The following is an 18,477-nucleotide window of genomic DNA, read 5'->3' as shown; positions in this document are numbered from 1 at the left end:
TCTAGATTTAAATTCCTTTCTTTTTTCTTTATTTTTTTTCCTTCTCTAGTGCCATCCATTCCCCTGGATGTTATTTCAGCATCCAACTCCTCATCCCAGCTGATTGTGAAATGGAATCCTCCCTCTCTTCCCAATGGGAACCTCTCCTACTACATCGTGCGCTGGCAGCAGCAGCCTCAGGACAGTTACCTGTACAGACACAATTACTGCTCCAAAGGTAGGAGAACTCAATGCTCTTGTGTTGGACAGCCAGCAGAGGGAATGGGTAAATACAGATTCTTGCTGTATAATCTGGAGAGAAAGAAACCAGCTCTGTTCTTTCCTTTCAAGATAAAGTCCCAATTCGAAGATATGCTGATGGGACCATTGATACAGAGGAAGCCACTGAACCCACCAAGCCAGAGGGCTGTGGGGGAGAAAAAGGACCTTGTTGTGCTTGTCCCAAGACAGAGGCAGAAAAGCAGGCGGAGAAGGAGGAAGCAGAGTACCGGAAAGTCTTTGAGAACTTCCTTCATAACTCCATCTTTGTCCCCAGGTAAAGGGTTTTGGACTCTTCTTTGGAAGGAGGGCTGATCATTTCATCTTTTAATGTTTCCTAGAGCTGAGGTTTCCTGGACGTGACAGCACAGAAACACCTGAAACATTACCTTTCCTTTCATGTGAGACAATCCACAGCCTTACTTTGCAGTTTCTCTTCTTTGCCTATTTTCATTTCTTTCTTTCAGTTCTAGCCCATAGTAAGGGTTCTTACCTGTATTGATCAAGGATTTCAGTGATGGTTTCTTTTCAGACTCAAGAGTCACTTAAGGAGCTCATTGTCTCTAAGGATTTCAGAGACCAGCAGCATGAGGCAGGCAGAGGGTTTCAGATGTGATTTCTCTCTAAATAACCATTTAAGTACTTGTGCTTCTAATCTGAATTTATCTTTGAAATTAAGGGCACAGTTGCCGTACAGAATTGAAACTGGTTTTCTTTTCTCACTGCACTAATTGCGAAGGGCTTGTGTGTTTCCCGGGTCAGCGCTGCAGAGAAGTATTAAATAGTTCCACTCTTCCACCATAAACACCTGCTTACATGTGAAGTGGAATTGTAATGATTCTGTGCTGCAGCACAGAGTAGATCCCACTGAATTAATTGGTGATTTTGATCCTTGAGTTTCCAATTTCTCTTTCAGGTAAGGTGTTGTTACTTCGGGTGATTGGATGCTGGGGCAGGGCACACAGTGTACAGCTGTTGTGTTACAGTCTTTAATATCCTGTTAGATCTCAGTGGTGCACCTTGTCTCGTTCTCCCTCCTGGCAGGGGAAGTCCATGGTCAAATCCTGTGTTTGAGAACTCTAGTGTGGCATTGTTGCTGGTTCATATCATTCTCCATTGTGATTTTTTGATTTTTATTCAGGGATGTGTTGGATTGACTTGTTGGGTTTGAGACTTTGATATTCGCAGTGCTTCCTAGCTTTATCCAAAGAATGAGGAGCTAAATACTGCCTCTCTTGGGAGGTGTGAAGTATCTTATCTGAGCTGTGTTGGGGTCACACTGAGTGTTTGTGCAGTGATGATGAGAAGCAGCAGCCAACATCAGGTACAGGGAAGTTACAGCCTGAGCCATGGGAAATCGTAAGATCTGATTTTGGACTTAATGAAGTAGCACAGTGAGGAGTTTTGAAAGCCATGTGTCAAGTCTAAACTGCTTGAAAGTCTGTTGAAAAGGAAGTTTTTCTATTTCCCCAAACATTTGTAATTCAGAATGTGTTGTCTTCTCCCAAATTTTCTTGCAGTCCTGCCCCCCTCCAAGAAAACTCATAGAACCTTGAACTCAGTAACAAATAAACTGATCAGTTCACAGAGAATTTCCTGAAAGCTTGTCCTTTTCTCTTAAATTACTGTCATTAGACTGTTTTGTAACAGCAGGAGCAGATAAGGGACAATGCTCAGCAATAGCTGCATAGCCAAGCAACTTTTAAGAGACTGTATGTCAGGGAAATTAAAGTTTATGAGCTGGTGAGACATCTCCATGGGACAAATCTAAGCAGCTTGTTACTTGATGTCATTTTTTTCCTCTCTTTCCCAAGGGAGAAGTTAATTAATGTGTTAGTGCAAGCCTCAATAGTAGTATTTGTTTCCAGTGTTCTACCTGTGTCCAGGTTATTATGAAAGAGTTGCAGTAGGTAATACAGCATAAAATTATTTGACTGGGTGATTTTAAGATTGTTTTAGAAATCTGTTGATCTAATCTCTTGTGCAACTTCTGGATGACCACATGTGTATTAGTGCTGTGGTGGATTTCAAACAGGGCTGTGCTTAGTCGTGAAGAGACACTCACTACCAGAGGAGAATGAGTTTCTCATTCAAGGTTTTTGTTTCTCTAATGAGGAGGATGGGCAAGGCTCTTTGTGTAGTCTGAGCAGTAACATTAAAATTGCCATGAACTACAGAAAGAGTGAGCTTTGCTGTTAAATAGCCCAAAGTTTTTAAAAATCTTTTTTATTTTATTGAATTTCTATAGTGTTATTTTTAATTTTTTTCTTGCATTTCTTTTCCTTCTTCTCCCTTAATAGAATAAATGACTTTTCAAGTTTTTATCTATAGACTTTTCCTTACTTCCTTGGATGCTTGTTTTTTGCCTTTGTCTCTGCATTTCATGAATGCAGGAAGCTTTTGACCAAAAAGCACTGAGGTCAAATCTCGTGATGTTTTAATTACTTTTGCCTTGTGGTTATCCTGCAGCTCTTTTCTCTTCCTGACACCACTGTATTTTTCACCAACAAGTTTTGTGTTCCTTTATCTTTTTCTCCAAAGACAAGGTAGGGCTGTACTCTCCTCCACCCCCAGATACCACCAAAGATTTGAAGCTCCTTACATCCCATAAAAGCAGTGAAAAGTCAGGCCTTTTGGGTTCTTGCATCGGCACATGCTTTTGTGGTTGACTGAAAATAAACTTTTTATTTTCACTGCTTTAACCACAGAATCTGTGCAAATGTTCATCAGTTGAGAGCTAGGTATCCAGCTTCTTACTGATGAGAAGTTTGTTGTTTCCACTGAGCTAAAGCAGTAAATCAATACACATTGTAAACAGGGTGAATAGGTTTAGTAACTTCCACAGATACCAGTGTAGACAAGGCACAAATGCTTATATCCTATGAAATTGCCTTAACTGACAAGATACTCACTTGTGTGTTGCTTAAACAATTTGTTGTTAACTTAGGAAATTCTTTCTTGTCTGTGTTTATTTCTGTGACATGGTTTACATGGTGGTTAGAGTGTCAAAACGACTACTCACTACGTAGTAAAGGGATTTTGGAAATTTTTGTAGTGAGCTCCTAAAGAAAAAAATTCATCCAGCCTCTGCCAGAAGGTTTCAAAACTGAGTGAGCCTGTTCTTGGCTCTCTCTGCAGCGTGCTGCTCTGTGGCTGCATGTACTCAGATGATATATTTGTCAGTGAATTAAGTTCTCCTGTTGAGTCATCTTTCCTCCTGTTGTGTGCTCGAGGGAGACCTCATTTGCCTGGTTTGTAACTTGCTCTCTGGTAGAGCTGTTGGACCTCATGCCCTTGGTACCTGTTGCACTGGCCAGGTGTTCCGTGGGCAGTGATGAAGTGATTTCAGGGACAGGATTCAAGCCCAAATTGGTTTTGTAGTGTGACTCTTGTACCTTTCTCCTTTACCTGCCCTTGGCTGTTGCTTTCTGGGTGTGAGCATTGCTGCAGCCCTTGGAGAGAAAGGAGCAGGAGCAGTGAAGCCAGACTGCCCCATGTAGTTGGTGCCCCTGTACAGAACAGCCTCAGATCTGGGGCAGGACCGAGGGACAGGTCCAGTGTATGGCCACAGGGTGCTGGTTACCTGATCCATGTGGTTCTGAGAGAACCTTGATCCTTGTCCTGTCACTTGGGGCTGTCCACTACAACAATCCCCTGGGCTTGATAAAGCAATGGTGTGGCTGTAAATCCTCAACTTCTTAACTCTGCTTGAATTTCTCCCAGATGCCTGTAAGGCAAAGCTGCTTATTGAACTTTACACAATATTAGTGCTGGGTTTTCTTACATAGGAGCATTGTTCCTCTGCAGAGCTTTTGTTTGGGTGAGAGAAGCAGAGATAGAGATGACCACCAGAGTGGTGGTGAGCCTTCATGGCCTTCAGCTGCCTTCCAGGGTTTCTCTCTCAGTGCAATACATTCTCATTTCATCACAACTGCTAAGCTAACTCTCAGTAGGCTCAGCTTCCTTTGCTAATCCAGCAAACTTCAAAACTATTTTTCCTTCCTAACCATTTCAACCTTTAGCATCTGATTTTTATTTTAAACATCAACATCGCTGTCGTGAAACACAAATACAGGATGCTTGTTGAGTAACGGTGAAGCTGTTCTTTGCTGGTTGGTTTATTGTGTGAGGTCAGAAGTTTGCATGTTCATCTTGGGACACAGTGTGAGCTTCAGAGATTTATTGGGTTCCTGACCAGAAGAGAGAGAAATGAGACGTGATGACACGTGACAGGTTCAGATTTAGAGAAGGTTTTCCTCTTGTTTTGTAGTTTCCTTTATTTAGCTTTTTTATTAGCTGTTGCCTGTTTTGCTGGGGTGTTTGGCACGGTTTTCTGGAGAAGAAGTGGATTTTCTCTAAAGAGCCCTTTCTGTGTGTGCTCCTCAGGCCCGACCGGAAGCGGAGGGACGTGTTCCGAATCGCCAACGCCACCTTGGCCACTCGGAGCCGGAACGCGACCGGGACCGAGCACTTCACCAACGCCTCTGACACGGAGGAGAGCGAGGTGGAATATCCCTTCTTTGAGACCAAGGTGGATGGCAAGGAGAGGACCGTGATCTCCCATCTCCAGCCTTTCACTCTTTACCGCATCGATATTCACAGCTGCAACCACGAGGCCGACACGCTCGGCTGCAGCGCGTCCAACTTCGTGTTTGCCAGAACGATGCCCTCAGGTATGCTCACAAAGAGGCAACTCTGCCTTTCCTGGGCAGAGATCAAGCTCAGGGGGACACGCTCTCCCAAACCAGTTAGAATTACGTTGGGATATAGTAAAAAATTCAGTGTAATCAGATAAATTGAAGCTGCGTAGATTTTTTATTTCGCGTCCTTGACTGGTGTGTTGTGTGTACTGAGTGATGTGTTTGAGTCTGTGCTGGGGAGCTGGAGAAAGGGAGAAGTTGACTGCCAGGATAATTAGGAGAGACTCTGTTTCCCAGCAATGGAAGTGAGACCCCCAGACATGGTGGGCTGAAAGGTTTTGTTCCTCAGCTCCCTGTGTGCTGAATAGAGCCGCAGCAACGTTTCTCTGCTAATGTTTGGTTTTGCTGTGTTCACTCGGAACTGTTTGCAGATGTTGGAGTTTTGCTGGTGGGAATGTTTGCCAAATGTTTCTTCTGTCACAGTACGACCATGCATTTGTCCAGCCTGGGAACAGGAGGAATACTGTGTTTCTTTGTGCCCAATCCCTGGCCTCTAGACTGCTTCAAATAGGAAGCATTGAATGCTGTGCTCGTCTGTGGGACTTTTGCAGATTGTACTTCTGAGAAGAATAGAGATGATTTTAGTGTAAGCTCATATGCATCCAGCAACGAGCTTCTGACTCCAGCAGATGTCTGGGGATATTGGATGCAGAATGGTAGCAATTTTGTTTTGTTTCTGGAAGGAAGGGCTATCATAATCCAGATCCAGCTGTGTCAGTAAAAAAAGCAAAAAGTATCGCTTATTTCAAGGAAATAAGGAAATCTGTGAGATCAGGGAAGAGGAAAGAAGTGTTCTCAGATTTTTAACACATGCTCTGAAAACTCTGAAAATTAAAGGCTAAACAATCCTATTTTCTTCTGTTAAATTTGAGAAGGTGGTATTTTTTTCAGTCCAGACTGAAACATGCTTCACATTCCTGTTAAGTTTTTAATAAGTCATGTAAAATTATTAGGAACTTAATAGGGATAAAGCAGTTCCTGAATTGCTGGTGAGACTGTTTTAAATGGGGATGGATTTCCTATGACTGCTTTAGGAAAAGGCTGTCAGTGGGGCAGATGTTGTGTGTTTACAGCTGTTTGCAGCCATTTGGTGGGAATAGCTCCCTGCACTGTTTTGGGTTTGGGGAGAGTTGGGAAGGAAGGATCAGGTGCTAGTAACCAGGGGTTTTTGGCACACAGAGTCCATGCCTGGTGGAGCTGTATGCTCTGCACTGATTTTCTGGGAGCCAGTAGTTCAGAGTGAGCTAATCTCCAGCAGGCCCTTGGCCAGTGGAGTTTGTTTCCTGGATTTGAATGGCTCTTGCTGCAGAGCTTCTGCACCTGAAGAATATTCTGAACTTTGTTTTCTTCCACTCTTGCTGCAGTTCCTGTTCTAGTCATAGGTGTTGTTCTCACATCACCTGTAAATATTTTACAGAGGGAGCAGATAACATTCCAGGAACGGTGTCATGGGAAGCAAAAGAGGAAAATACAGTCTACCTGAAGTGGTTGGAGCCTGCAAATCCAAATGGGCTGATCCTGATGTATGAAATCAAATATGGACAGCATGGTGAGGTGAGGATTTGACATTATTGCTCATTATTCTTAATTTATGCACAAAAAGGATCTTTCTTAACATGCTTTTGTGCAGTGCTGCACAAAGAGAAATTGTGGTTTCAGACACCCAGCACCTGCCATGTCTTTCCTTCATTTCCTTTGAGTTCTTAAATTCCACATATCTCCTTATGGTGTTTGAAGTAAAACTGATCAGGTGGGGCTTTTAGTTACAAAAATGAGCTTATCCTGCAGCTATATTGCCTTCTCCAGAATGTGAAGATAATAACATGTGTAAATTGCTTTTTCCTTCTAGGAGAAGCGGGAATGTGTTTCCAGACAGGAATACAAGAAGCTTGGAGGAGCTAAACTGACTCACTTGAACCCTGGAAACTATTCTGCCAGAGTTCAGGCCACTTCCTTAGCTGGGAATGGGTCCTGGACTGAGCCCATCTCTTTCTATGTGCAGCCCAAATGTAAGACAAATGTTAATAGTCTGTGTCAAATTGGGGGGTTATTGTCTTTTCAATAATTCCTGATGTTGATGTGACTGTGTATCTGAGCCTCTTGCCTCTGAACACTCCTCTGACTTGCTGATGGTTCTTTGGGACCTCTTCTCTGATCCATTTTTTTGGGGGGCAAGTGTTGACAGCCAGGAGGGGTATGTGAGGTGTGGTCCTTTCCTTACAGCTTTGGGTGTCTGTAGGAGGTGCACCCAGGTGTGGGGGTGGAGAACACCCTGCTGTGGCTTTCTGGGATGTGCAGCTATGTTGGGAATGTGATGTTAGCTGTAACAGCAGGGAGCTGCCATGTACAAAACCTGTGGCAACAAGGCAAACCTGCTTAAAATTGCAAAATAATCGGAGAAACAAATCATTTGTGTAGATTTTTGGCTGGCAGGTTGACCTGTTCTGAGTGACATTTGATAAAAAGGTGTCCTGATGAAAGGGTGATGCTGGTCCTGACAATGGGAGTAATTTATATTTTGGAAGAACCTCACCACAGAGACCCTCTTTAGGACATTCTGTGTTTAGTTGTAGAGCAGATATATCCCCAGAAAACTGCAACTCCACCTTTTTTCCCTTTCTGGTTTTCTGGTTGCTGAACTTGGAACAATTTGAAGTAAAGAGCAGTGCATGTATATTCTGAATATGAGCAGCTGCAAGGTGAACAAAAGGTGGAAAAAAAGGTGAATGTGCAAGTGAACAATTGGATATTGTTTGCTGAGGAATGCAAGTCCTTTAAGCATAACTTGTGAAAACAAAGCCCAGACAGACACTGTTCTGTACAAAATTAATGCCTTTCAGTGTCTGCTTTCTTGTTTCACTCATCTGCAGTCAGGGAGGGTTTTGAGTGCATTTTTCCACATCAGACAAGAAAATGAGAACTTTGATTTCTTCCCTGTATGGAAATACACTGAGTGGGTATTGAATGTTTCTTTGTTAACAGAGGTTTTATAGAAACCCTGATACAATTGTTTTCTTGTTGGTTGCAGCAGCAAACTATGGAAACTTCCTGCACTTGGTAATTGTGCTCCCTATTGCTCTGCTGCTCATCCTTGGGGGATTGCTGATAATGCTCTATGTCTTTAACAAAAAGAGGTGAGTTCCACGTGCTGGTGCTTAAACCTGCAGGAGGGGAGTTGTTTATTTTCAAATCCGTGCCTGTGGAGCGAGTTAGAGATTAAAAAGAGAAATGGCATTCAGAGGAGTTGAGAGGCTGAGGTGGATTCTGCCTTGTTGGTATGGAAAAGGAGGTGGTTTAGAGTTAGCAGCATCTGGCTGCTGCTGCTGGAGATATGAAGAGGGTTTTTATTGCAGTATCATGATTGAGTGGGAAGAGGAAGGCTTGTGAGGAGCATATCTGTGAGGCATTGGTGGCACACACTGGACCTGTATAATCAGCAGATTTGACTGAAATATGAGTCAATATCAATAATGAAAAGTTAATTCCATTTAGGTTAATCTGATTTTTTTTCAAATTCTGGAGGGTTTTTTGAAGTCTTGCATCCACTTAAAAATTGTATTCTGGCCAGGCCAAGAACTGTCACTGGGACTGTTCTGGTAATTTGTTTTCCTTGGTTTTGTTTTCTGTAACTAGTGATTTTTTAAAAATCTCATTGAAATACATAATGAGGACTTAATAGCGGTACAAATATTCAGTCTTGCAACTTTCTAGCTGTGGATGTTTTTTGTTACCTTCACATTAATTATGCTCATTGAGTATCCCATGATTTCCAGCTCTAATTCACTGGTAGCACTGCAGACAGTGGTACCAGTTCTGCTCAAGCTCTCCAGACAGGGCTTTGTCTCTGGTGATTACAATACCTGCTTTGCCTTCCTTAGGCTCTCCTAGGTGAAATTTCTGATACTTTTTCCTTGTTTAAACTGTTGTTCTAACACAGGAATATTTTCTCTGTGAGCCTGTCTCCTGCAAAAGCTCTCAAAGTGCATTTATTGCATGTCTTATTCTGAAACTCATCCCTGTAAAATTGGGAGTGTGGCGTTGTGTGGTTTTAAAATAAAATATTAGAAACACTTGGGAAATAGTTGAATGGTATCCCCCACTTTTGTCTTTTGCTAAAAACCTTCACTCCCACAGCAGAGCTAATGATGGTAAAGTGCATTCTCAGCCACGGGTCTCCTGGCTGTATAAAAATATAGCTGCCTTTCTTAAAAGAAGTTTACCCAGAATCTAGAAGTACCTTTTATTTACATTTTCTGGTGCTGATTTGGTAGAGAAGACTCCAGAACTCCTGACAAGCTATTCTGGACTGTGTTCCCATTGATTATGTGATGTAGATAAGATCTCAGTTTGTCCCCTTTGTCTGAAGAACTCCACGTGCAGTAAATAATATTCTGTGGTTGAGCAAGCAGTGGAAAAGCTGTAGAAGAGATGGTCTGAAATATACTCAGATTTAAAGATAAAATAAATAAACCCCAATATTTCTACAGGAACAGTGACAGACTGGGCAATGGAGTACTTTATGCTTCTGTGAACCCTGAGTACTTCAGTGCCTCAGATGGTGAGTGTGACCTTAACTTGTGATGCCTTTACTGCCCTGTGTTCTGTTGGTGTCTGACTTGTAAAGGTATGAAACCCTAAAAGATGTGCTGTAAACTCACCTTTCCTATTTTATTAGGACAGCCCTGGAATCCACAATTGCTGATATATAAATGCCATTTGTCTGTTGAAACTGGGGAGTTTTTGAATTGTTTTCCAGTACTTTTATCCACCTGAGGCAAATTTGGATTCACTAGTTTCACTTTCAGATTAACATCTACTCATCCAGTGATGTTCTCACTGGAATGGAGGAAGAATGAATGAATTTGTGGTCTTTCATTCATGTTTGCCTTTTTAAGCTCTGTTTGGTCCTATTGAAACAAGCCCACTACTTAAAGAAATCACAGCATCAGACAAATGTCCTTGAGGCCTCAGTTTTCCTATTTACGATTGAGTTTGGTGCTGCTGCTGTAGAATTCTTGCTGGAATAGTATTTCCCAAAGCCCACAGGAGAGTAATGGGTTTTCCCAGAGTGGCAGCAGACTATTTTATTGTTATTTTTTGTAGCAACACCATTAGGGTTAAAGGTCTGCCACTGTTGATGATATAATCCTCTGTTTTCATCCTGTCATTTCACCCATGCAGAGCATGTGACACAACTGTCCCCTCCTTTGGTGACTGATAGGCAGCAGCATCAGTCAGTACTTGGATGTCTTCTTGCCTGAGGCAGTCCTGCCTCCTGGCAGTCACCTTCTGAGAGCTCTTTTCTGCCTCAGATCAAAGACCTGCAGCTGCAGCAGCAAGTTCTGCCTTTGCTGGTGCAGTGGTGTGTGTGCAAGGGATCAGAATAGTGCCATGCAAAGAACTGCTGGATCAGAGTCTGCTTCCCTCTAGCCATAAAATCAGTGTTAATAGAGAATACAGCAGACACTAAACTGATACAGATGATCAAGTATGTTTGATGCTGTCTGGGAGAGAATTAGGAGAGCAAGGATTCCAAGAAAAGATTTGACCTAAAGCATTGATTTGAGCCTCTTCCCACACTGGTTTTGGCTTTGGTGTTCTTTATTTCTTTCCCAATATGTCAGTACCATAGTGAGGCCACTTCAAGATTTCTTTCAGATGTATTTGTATGCCACCATCCCCCTGCTCTGAGTGGGACAGCCCCTGCCCTGTTTGCACACATGGTGCAAGGTCTTAGCATTCTGTGTGGGGTTTGAACTCCACTGTTGGGGCAGTTGCTGTTGTGGAGCAGGGAAGGATCCCAGCACGAGCAGCTGTGGAAGGAACATCAGGGCCTGTTCTCTCTCCCCTCAGTGTATGTTCCAGACGAGTGGGAGGTGCCCCGGGAGAAGATCACCATGTGTCGGGAGCTCGGGCAAGGCTCCTTTGGAATGGTGTACGAGGGAATAGCCAAGGGAGTGGTGAAGGATGAGCCAGAGACCAGGGTGGCCATCAAGACGGTCAATGAGTCCGCAAGCATGCGCGAGAGGATCGAGTTCCTGAACGAGGCCTCGGTGATGAAGGAGTTCAACTGTCACCATGTGGTGAGTCCTGGAGATGTGACGAGGCTGTGACTCATCCAGCCCTGGTGCTCACTGACATGAGGCTGTTCCGGGACTGAAGTGGGAATTTGGGATTTTAGCTTCAACTCTGCGCAGCTTTGTAATGTTATCGTGAAACCCCAGTCAGAAAGTGGAACCAAATCTACATTCAGACCTTTCCCACAGGACTACACATCAACATGAATAAATGATAATTAGCTGTACTTGTACACTTGTACTGAACATTTGTTTTTCCTCTGCCAGGTTCGGCTGCTTGGTGTTGTTTCTCAGGGCCAGCCCACACTGGTTATCATGGAGCTGATGACACGTGGGGACCTCAAAAGTTACCTGAGATCATTGAGGCCAGACACAGAGGTGAGTCATGAGTGGCTGGATGTTTATTTCTTCAGTTTGAATCATCTTGAACAAGACAGCCTCACGTTGGAAGCAGCAGGCAATTAGCCTTTCCTGCCCTTCTCTTTCAGTCTAAGGACAAAACATGAGCTGTTGTGTGATCTCCAACAGCTCTTTCATGAGGGTGCCGCATGGAATAGGTCCCTTCTTGTGCCACTGAGCCCTCTTTTCCAGATTTGCATTGGGCCTCTTGTCTGATCTACTTTCTCATCAAGATGTTACAGAAATTGGCTGGTTTAAGAACATGTGTTAGGATAATTGTTTCTTGTTGTGTGTCCTGCCCATTGCCCCTGCTGGAAAGTAAATATCTGTTATCTTAGCTCCTGTGCAAACTCTCATGAATAAGCCATCAGTCTAACAGCTAAAATTGTCTCATATGATGCAGAGTCTGAAGGATAAAGATGACACACAGGTCACTTGCCACTGAAATCACAGCAGCCTATGTAGAAAATGAGCTCAGCAGCTCTTGCCCTTGATCTAGAAATTCCAGCATGGATAAATTAAAGGAGCAGAACACAAGGACAGTATGTGCACAGGAGAATGGATGTGGTCTGTTAACTGTTTGACCTTCCTGTTGCTCAGAGCAACCCCGGGCAGGCGCCCCCGACGCTGAAGAAGATGATCCAGATGGCCGGGGAGATCGCGGACGGCATGGCCTATCTCAACGCCAACAAGTTCGTGCACAGGGACCTCGCCGCCAGGAACTGCATGGTGGCTGAGGACTTCACAGTCAAAATTGGAGGTGGGCTGTCCTGACCCTGACTCAGCTCATAGAAGCACCCTGGAAAATCAGTGTCCTAGAAGGCTTTTTATTTATTTATATTTTTTTTAGCTGAGCTCTAGTTGAAATATCTCCAGAATGAAATATGTTCCTTGTGAAGATTACTGTGATTTAAGACCTGTGAGCAGTTAACACTGAGTTGAAACCTCTGGAATACCTCTGCTTTCTGTTGTTCCAGTGTGCCAACAGTACAGCATGTGGGTTTTAAAAAGAGGCAGTGATTTAGGTGCGGGTACTGCAGACATCTGGGTGGATGGTGTAGTTACCACTGGTGTGTCATTCATGTCTCTGACAATGCACAAAAATAATTCTACCTCCTGTTTATTGATTCAAGAATGAGAATTTTAGGATTATTTTAAATCGTATCTGAGTTGGAAGTGGAATGGCTTCAGCTGGGTGCTTTCCAGTCTAAACTGGAGTTCTGCTTCCCAGACAGTTGAATGGCTTTTCTTCTGCTCTGCTGTTAGATCACCAATTTTTTTTTTCCTTTCACCATCCCTCCAAAATAGTGTCAGATGAGTTTTTTCAGTCTTCTCTCCAGAGAGAGTGATTTTAAGCTGTTGGCTGTTTTTGAGTTGTGCATATTAAAATAACATGTATAGCAACAGCCTTCTGCTGCAGGAAACTAATTCTTTTTCTCTGAGCTTAACTCAGCTATTTTGATAATTTGTGTAAGTAATCCTGTCATTTGGGAGAAAGAAAAAAATGATTTCATTTTGAGTCAGTTAATTAGGAAATAAGATCTTTTGGGGATTTTGTGTATTTTCTGCAGGTTCGTGGGAAGTCAGCCTAAATCCTTCCCATTCCAGTTTTCTCCTCTTGCCCCCATCAGCTTGTTTTACAATTCTGTAAACTGAAGATATGGTGCACTCCTTCCCCTTACTGTGTTCATGGTTACCCCAAAAGCACTTTGTAAATGTGCTGCACTGCTCTTGTTTATGTAGCAGCATTGAAAATCCCCTCATGCTGAAACAGTTTAGGAGCATCTTGGCTGGAATACACCAACTCAGACTGTTCAGATCTCAGAGGAAGAGCTTTATGCCACACTACCCTGTGCTCACTGCCTGTCTGTTTCTTATTTGCATTACATTTTGAAAGAATCTTCCGTTCAGGCAGGATAAAGTCACCCTGGTGTGTGGGAGTGATGGAAGAGCTGCACAGATGGGCTTTTTAGTCATAATCACCCTGGGTACCCGTGTCCCTGGTACCCCTGCTTGGTCACTCACCACAGACTGGTGATAACAGAGAGCTGGGGGAGTTCTGTGCATGTTTCCTGGGGGAAAAAAGGGGCATTTACAGGTCTGTGTTGGTAAAATGGATTTTGCCGTGTGTGTCATCAGACAGCATTTAATATCAGTCAGAGGACTGATGACCTCTTATTTATTAACTTTTTGAGAAAACAGCAACTGGACTCAATAGGCAAGTGTGAGACCCAGCAATTCTGTCTCAGACTGATGGTATAGAAAAAACACTGGAATAAATCTGAGTTACAGTCAGGGGGATGAACATCTTTAGATACAAGTTGTGCAAATGCTTATGAATTTACAGCTAAGCATGAATATAAACCAGAAGCATGTCTTTAATATTTGGGTGTGTTAATCACAAATGAACAGCATAATCCTTTGTAGCACTTGAAATGGAATATTGTACAGAAACTGGGAATTGCCTTTGGAAATAGGAAAAAGAAAACCAAGAGAAGTATTTCCTTCAGCATGTGAGATTGTTCAGTTAAACACTATGGTTATAAGTACTAAAGGAGCTCCTTAAAAAAAAAAAAAGAAAATCACTGAATTTGGGGAACAATTAGTGAATTATGTGACCTTCAGAAGACTCATCTTACTGCAAAGCTTGAGCATAAATGCTGCAACTTTTCACATTCCTATATTTAAACCATTCAGACTTGTCACCCCCGAAGTCTGTTGGTGTTGGGAGGGAAGGTCACCAGCCCCGAGGCAGCAGCTGAAGTGTCTGCAGAGCCGAGTGTCGTGGGAACACAGCGCAGATTCCTCACATCCAAGTGTGATTCTCTGCCTTGTAGGAAGGGGAAGTGTTCCTCATTTTCTCACACCAACTCAGAGTATTGCTACCTTCTAGATTTCGGCATGACGAGAGATATCTACGAGACAGATTATTACCGGAAAGGAGGGAAGGGTTTGCTGCCTGTGCGCTGGATGTCCCCGGAATCGCTGAAAGACGGAGTCTTCACAACGCACTCCGACGTCTGGTAACAAAAAAGGGGCTCTGAAAACTGCTTTAGCCTCCTTCTTTCTAGCCTCTCTTCTTGTTTTAATAGACTTAACTAAGTGTGCTGCTTCTCCTGTCCGTTCAGGAGGTAGCTCTCTAGTTCCATGAGTTTATGTTTCAGCAAGAACTCGTGAGGTTAAATTTTGCTCTCAGGGAGAGCAGAATTAAATGGATTTCCAGAACTGGAGGTGGCAGCATGTTTCCTGCTGTTAGTTGTAAAATCAGTTGTGCAGTGAAAAACATTACCTTCACCTGGAAGAGCAGGTTGTCATTTTTTAAATTGTCCTCCTTCAAGAAAAGCATTTAAAGTTGCCAAGAATATAGAAGGGTTCCTAGTGCTGACCTGCTTTTCCATCAAAACCTTCTGTGTAAATAACATCACTTTTCCCCAGATGGGTTGTGTACACTCTCAGGCTTTTTTGGGGAGTTCTCCCTTGTGCATATCCCTCTCCATTTGGAGCTTTGTTTGCTTGGTTTATATACTGCAAGATGCAGAAACAGGTTTTTCTTTCAAAGCACACTGCATGCTTGCTGTATCTGTGCAGTTATTAATAGAGGCGTGTACTTAGGAGAAGTAATCCCCTGGAACAATTCCCCACACACCCCCCAGCTTTTGGAGATAGGTAGAGAGGACTTGGCAGAAGATGGTTGTGTACTGGCAAAACCTCTCCTCTGTCTTTTATGGTTTCTCTGCCTTCCTAACAAGATGTTTTTACTGCTGATCTGTTACAGAATTGGCAGCTGATTGCCTCCAAATGTCTAGAAGTCAGTAGGAGTGGTGTTTTAGGAGTAAACTGCATTTTCCATGAGCAGCTTGAGGAGTTTGGAGTCAGTGGTCTGTAGTTCACAGCACCAGCTCTGAACAAAAAGTTCCTAAGAGGAATTCAAGTGAAAAAGCAAAGCACCAGAATGATGCTTAAATTTTATTTTACATATGGCTAGTAACTTACTTTTGAATCCGCTAACCCTCAGACTTGGAAGCAGATGAAAACAACCACATTGAGTTGAAGGGAAGCCCTGTATCAGCCATTTATCTGATTGAACAGTGCAGGCATGCTTTTGGCAGTCCCCCCAGTAAAAGAATTTTGGGACTTGTAATGGCTTCATAAAGCAGACAGAAATTTGGATTATATCACTAGAAAATCCCCAGATGCAGAACTGACCAAGCCTAGAGTGAGGAGCTGGCAGATCTGCGTGTTCCAACCACACAAGAGGAATTTTCAGGTCCAGCCATTGCCTCCAAGGGGTTCAGCAGCAGCTCAGGGTGAGCACTGAGGATGTCCCATGTGTGTTCCACACATGCTTTCTTTTAGCCTGGAACTCGTAAGTGATGTTATTCTTTATTAAATATAACTCAAATTCCAAACAAAAAACCCCCAGGTGATGCCAAATAAGGTGTCAGATGTAAATTAGTGCTGTAGTTGTTGCAGGAAGTACACTGAGTTCTTCCCTAACAAGGAAGAGAGGAGTTTTAGGTTGAATATTGGGAAGAATTTCTTCCTTGTGAGGGTGGTGAGGCCCTGGCACAGGATGCCCAGAAGAGCTGTGGCTGCTCCATCTCTGAAAGTGTCCAAGGCCAGGTTGGATGGGGCTTGGAGCAGCCTGGGATGGTGGAAGTTGTCCCTGCCCATGGCAGGGGATGGGACAAGATGGGCTTTAAGTTCCCTTCCAGCCCAAGCCATCCTGGAATTCCATGATTTGGCATTTGTTGGTTGTGCAAACGGTACTGCACTTCATCAGTGGGACAATCTGAGTGAATATCCTGGCCTGGAAAGTAGTTTGCTGATTACAGGATTGGACAGCTGAAGAGGAGGAGCAGTAAAATCTCGACAGATTTTTTACTTGTAAGCATAGAGAGGAAAAAAATTGTTTTGTGGAGAGGAGGCTCACAGTACTCGTGGGTATTTCAGAGAGTTTCTCCTCGGGATGGTTTGGCATCTTAATTGTTGGAAGTGATTTACTCTGAAATTTGGTTCACAGGGGTGTACTTGTGTGGAGGCACAAAAAAACAGGCTCAACATGAGAAATTTGCTGTTTGTTTAGAACATGTATCCACAGCTACAGAGAAATTTCAATCTAAATTCCAAATGTAGTGGAACTTAACACTGTCATGAAGTACTGTCTGTTTACTTAATCTGCTTATGGCTACACAGATCATTCCTTCTCAGTGACTTTTACATCAGGCACTATACATTGGAGGTCTCTTCATGCCAGGAAAAATTCCCTGAATCCTTTTACTGGTTCAGATTTGAAGTTGCTCAGTGTAAACTGTGGAGCTTGGCTGTTTTAGGGGCCATTTATTTGCATTAAACAGTAAAGAAAAGGTTGAGATTGTTTTCCTGCCTTTCTGGGCAGATATTGTGACATGTAGTTCCATGTTCTTCGAGATCAGTTCTAGAAGCCAAGATGTCAAAAAGACAGAACCCTGTTGAGTGGTTGGAGTCCAGGATTTATAAGCTGTAAGGTGAAATGGCAACTGCAGGAAGGAAGAGTGTCTGGAGGTTTGAAGGGTGGAGCTTTATTTTAGCAACTCATTCTTTTAATGCTTTTCAGGCTGAAGAATGAGGTAATTAGACAGGGCTGGTTTTGTTGTAGTTAGGGAAGGAGGACATTTTAAAATTAATGTAATGCTGTTCAGGGTGAGGGTGGATTTCTATAAATAAATCCTCAGCATCTTGCATTCTTTCAAGGCTGGTAGTTGCCTGGAAGGAGCAATCTGAGTTTATTTGTTAGGATAATCTGACAAGTAGGTGTGCAAGACTTGTCCTCCTTATCCCTGCAGTGATCAAAGAAGCTTCAAAGGCACCCAAATGTTGAGTTGACCCCCTGTCCCTCCCTCCCCTAAAAGGAAAACAATTGCAAGGCAGTTTGTGGCTTCTGGCTCCAGATGCAAACCAGTTTAGATCCCAGGGATATCTGAAAGATAAAACCACAGGGCCATAACCAGCTAATGACACTGGACTCCTGTTTTCATAACTCCCCCCCAGTGGAACTGTGTGTTTTTCACTCAGCTTGACTCAGCATTTTACCACACAAGTCAGACAGCATTGAGATTTTCCTTCTTTGCCCAGCAGCTCTAAAAGTGGATGACTCTTCAGTGCAGGGCAGACAATTTGAGCTGTGTCTGCTCAATAATCTAATTTTAAGTGGAGATATTTTTAGAAAGTGTCAATACTTACGTCCAAACTACCCAATTACACAACTATGCTTATCTTCCTTTGCCAGTAATCAATTCCTATTATTAGACAAACTGCTTTTTTCACTTCTGCTGTCCTTTGTAGTTATCTGGAAGGAGCTGGAAGCTGTGTTTCAAGAACACAGTTACATGCATGTCACAAAGGGGTGACTGAGTTCTTCTCACCTTTTCTCACTAGAGGGGAGGTGTTTGAAGTCAGCAGTCTCTTGAGAGAGGGGTTGTGCCTGTCACCACAGGCTCGTGTTTTTTGAGCAACTGGAATTCTTTGGTGAAAGAAAACACCCGTGGACACCCAGCACTCAGCATCTTGTAAGAAATACACCTTTGTAAAGCTGGCTGGAGCCCTAAAGCTGTGCTGTTCCTGCAGGTCCTTCGGAGTGGTGCTGTGGGAGATCGCGACGCTGGCGGAGCAGCCGTACCAGGGCATGACCAACGAGCAGGTGCTGCGCTTCGTCATGGAAGGGGGGCTGCTGGAGAAGCCAGACAATTGTCCTGACATGCTGTAAGTGCCACCACTGCCCTGTGGGCACAGCCCTGCAGGGTCTGCTCCTGGCAGCTACCACAGGAGGGGCTCTTAGAGAGTGAGTCATTCCAGCAAACAACTTTGCTTGGGCTATCTCCTCTAATAAGCAAACAAAATCCAAGCTTTGTGCTACTGAATAAAATTAGGCTTAATAAAAATGTCACTTCATAAGTGACATTTGCTACATGAGGAGGCTCTGTGCCTAAATAATATCTCTTCTGCTGAAAGTAATTCTGGTGAGCATAAAGAGAGAAAAGAGCATGGGACAGGCTGAAATGTGT

General features: G+C 43.3%; 1 protein-coding gene across 2 annotated transcripts in view; it reads left to right on the top strand.

The window, feature by feature from the left end:
• IGF1R (insulin like growth factor 1 receptor) overlaps positions 1-18,477 on the top strand; it is a 170,099-nt gene that overhangs the window by 138,075 nt on the left and 13,547 nt on the right. The window contains exons 9-20 of one of the 2 annotated variants that reach the window (XM_039722726.1): positions 50-217; positions 331-535; positions 4,645-4,931; positions 6,376-6,512; positions 6,808-6,967; positions 7,987-8,092; positions 9,446-9,516; positions 10,812-11,041; positions 11,303-11,413; positions 12,035-12,194; positions 14,328-14,457; positions 18,041-18,175. In XM_039722726.1, coding sequence (XP_039578660.1) covers positions 50-217; positions 331-535; positions 4,645-4,931; positions 6,376-6,512; positions 6,808-6,967; positions 7,987-8,092; positions 9,446-9,516; positions 10,812-11,041; positions 11,303-11,413; positions 12,035-12,194; positions 14,328-14,457; positions 18,041-18,175 — 1,900 coding nt within the window. The remainder of the gene's footprint in view (positions 1-49; positions 218-330; positions 536-4,644; positions 4,932-6,375; positions 6,513-6,807; positions 6,968-7,986; positions 8,093-9,445; positions 9,517-10,811; positions 11,042-11,302; positions 11,414-12,034; positions 12,195-14,327; positions 14,458-18,040; positions 18,176-18,477) is intronic. The other variant, XM_039722727.1, reaches the window with a different exon arrangement.

The sequence above is a fragment of the Passer montanus genome, unplaced genomic scaffold (assembly GCF_014805655.1).
Source record: "Passer montanus isolate IOZ18808 unplaced genomic scaffold, ASM1480565v1 scaffold5, whole genome shotgun sequence".
Classification (NCBI taxonomy): domain Eukaryota; kingdom Metazoa; phylum Chordata; class Aves; order Passeriformes; family Passeridae; genus Passer; species Passer montanus.
This window is presented reverse-complemented; position numbering and strand designations above follow the sequence as displayed.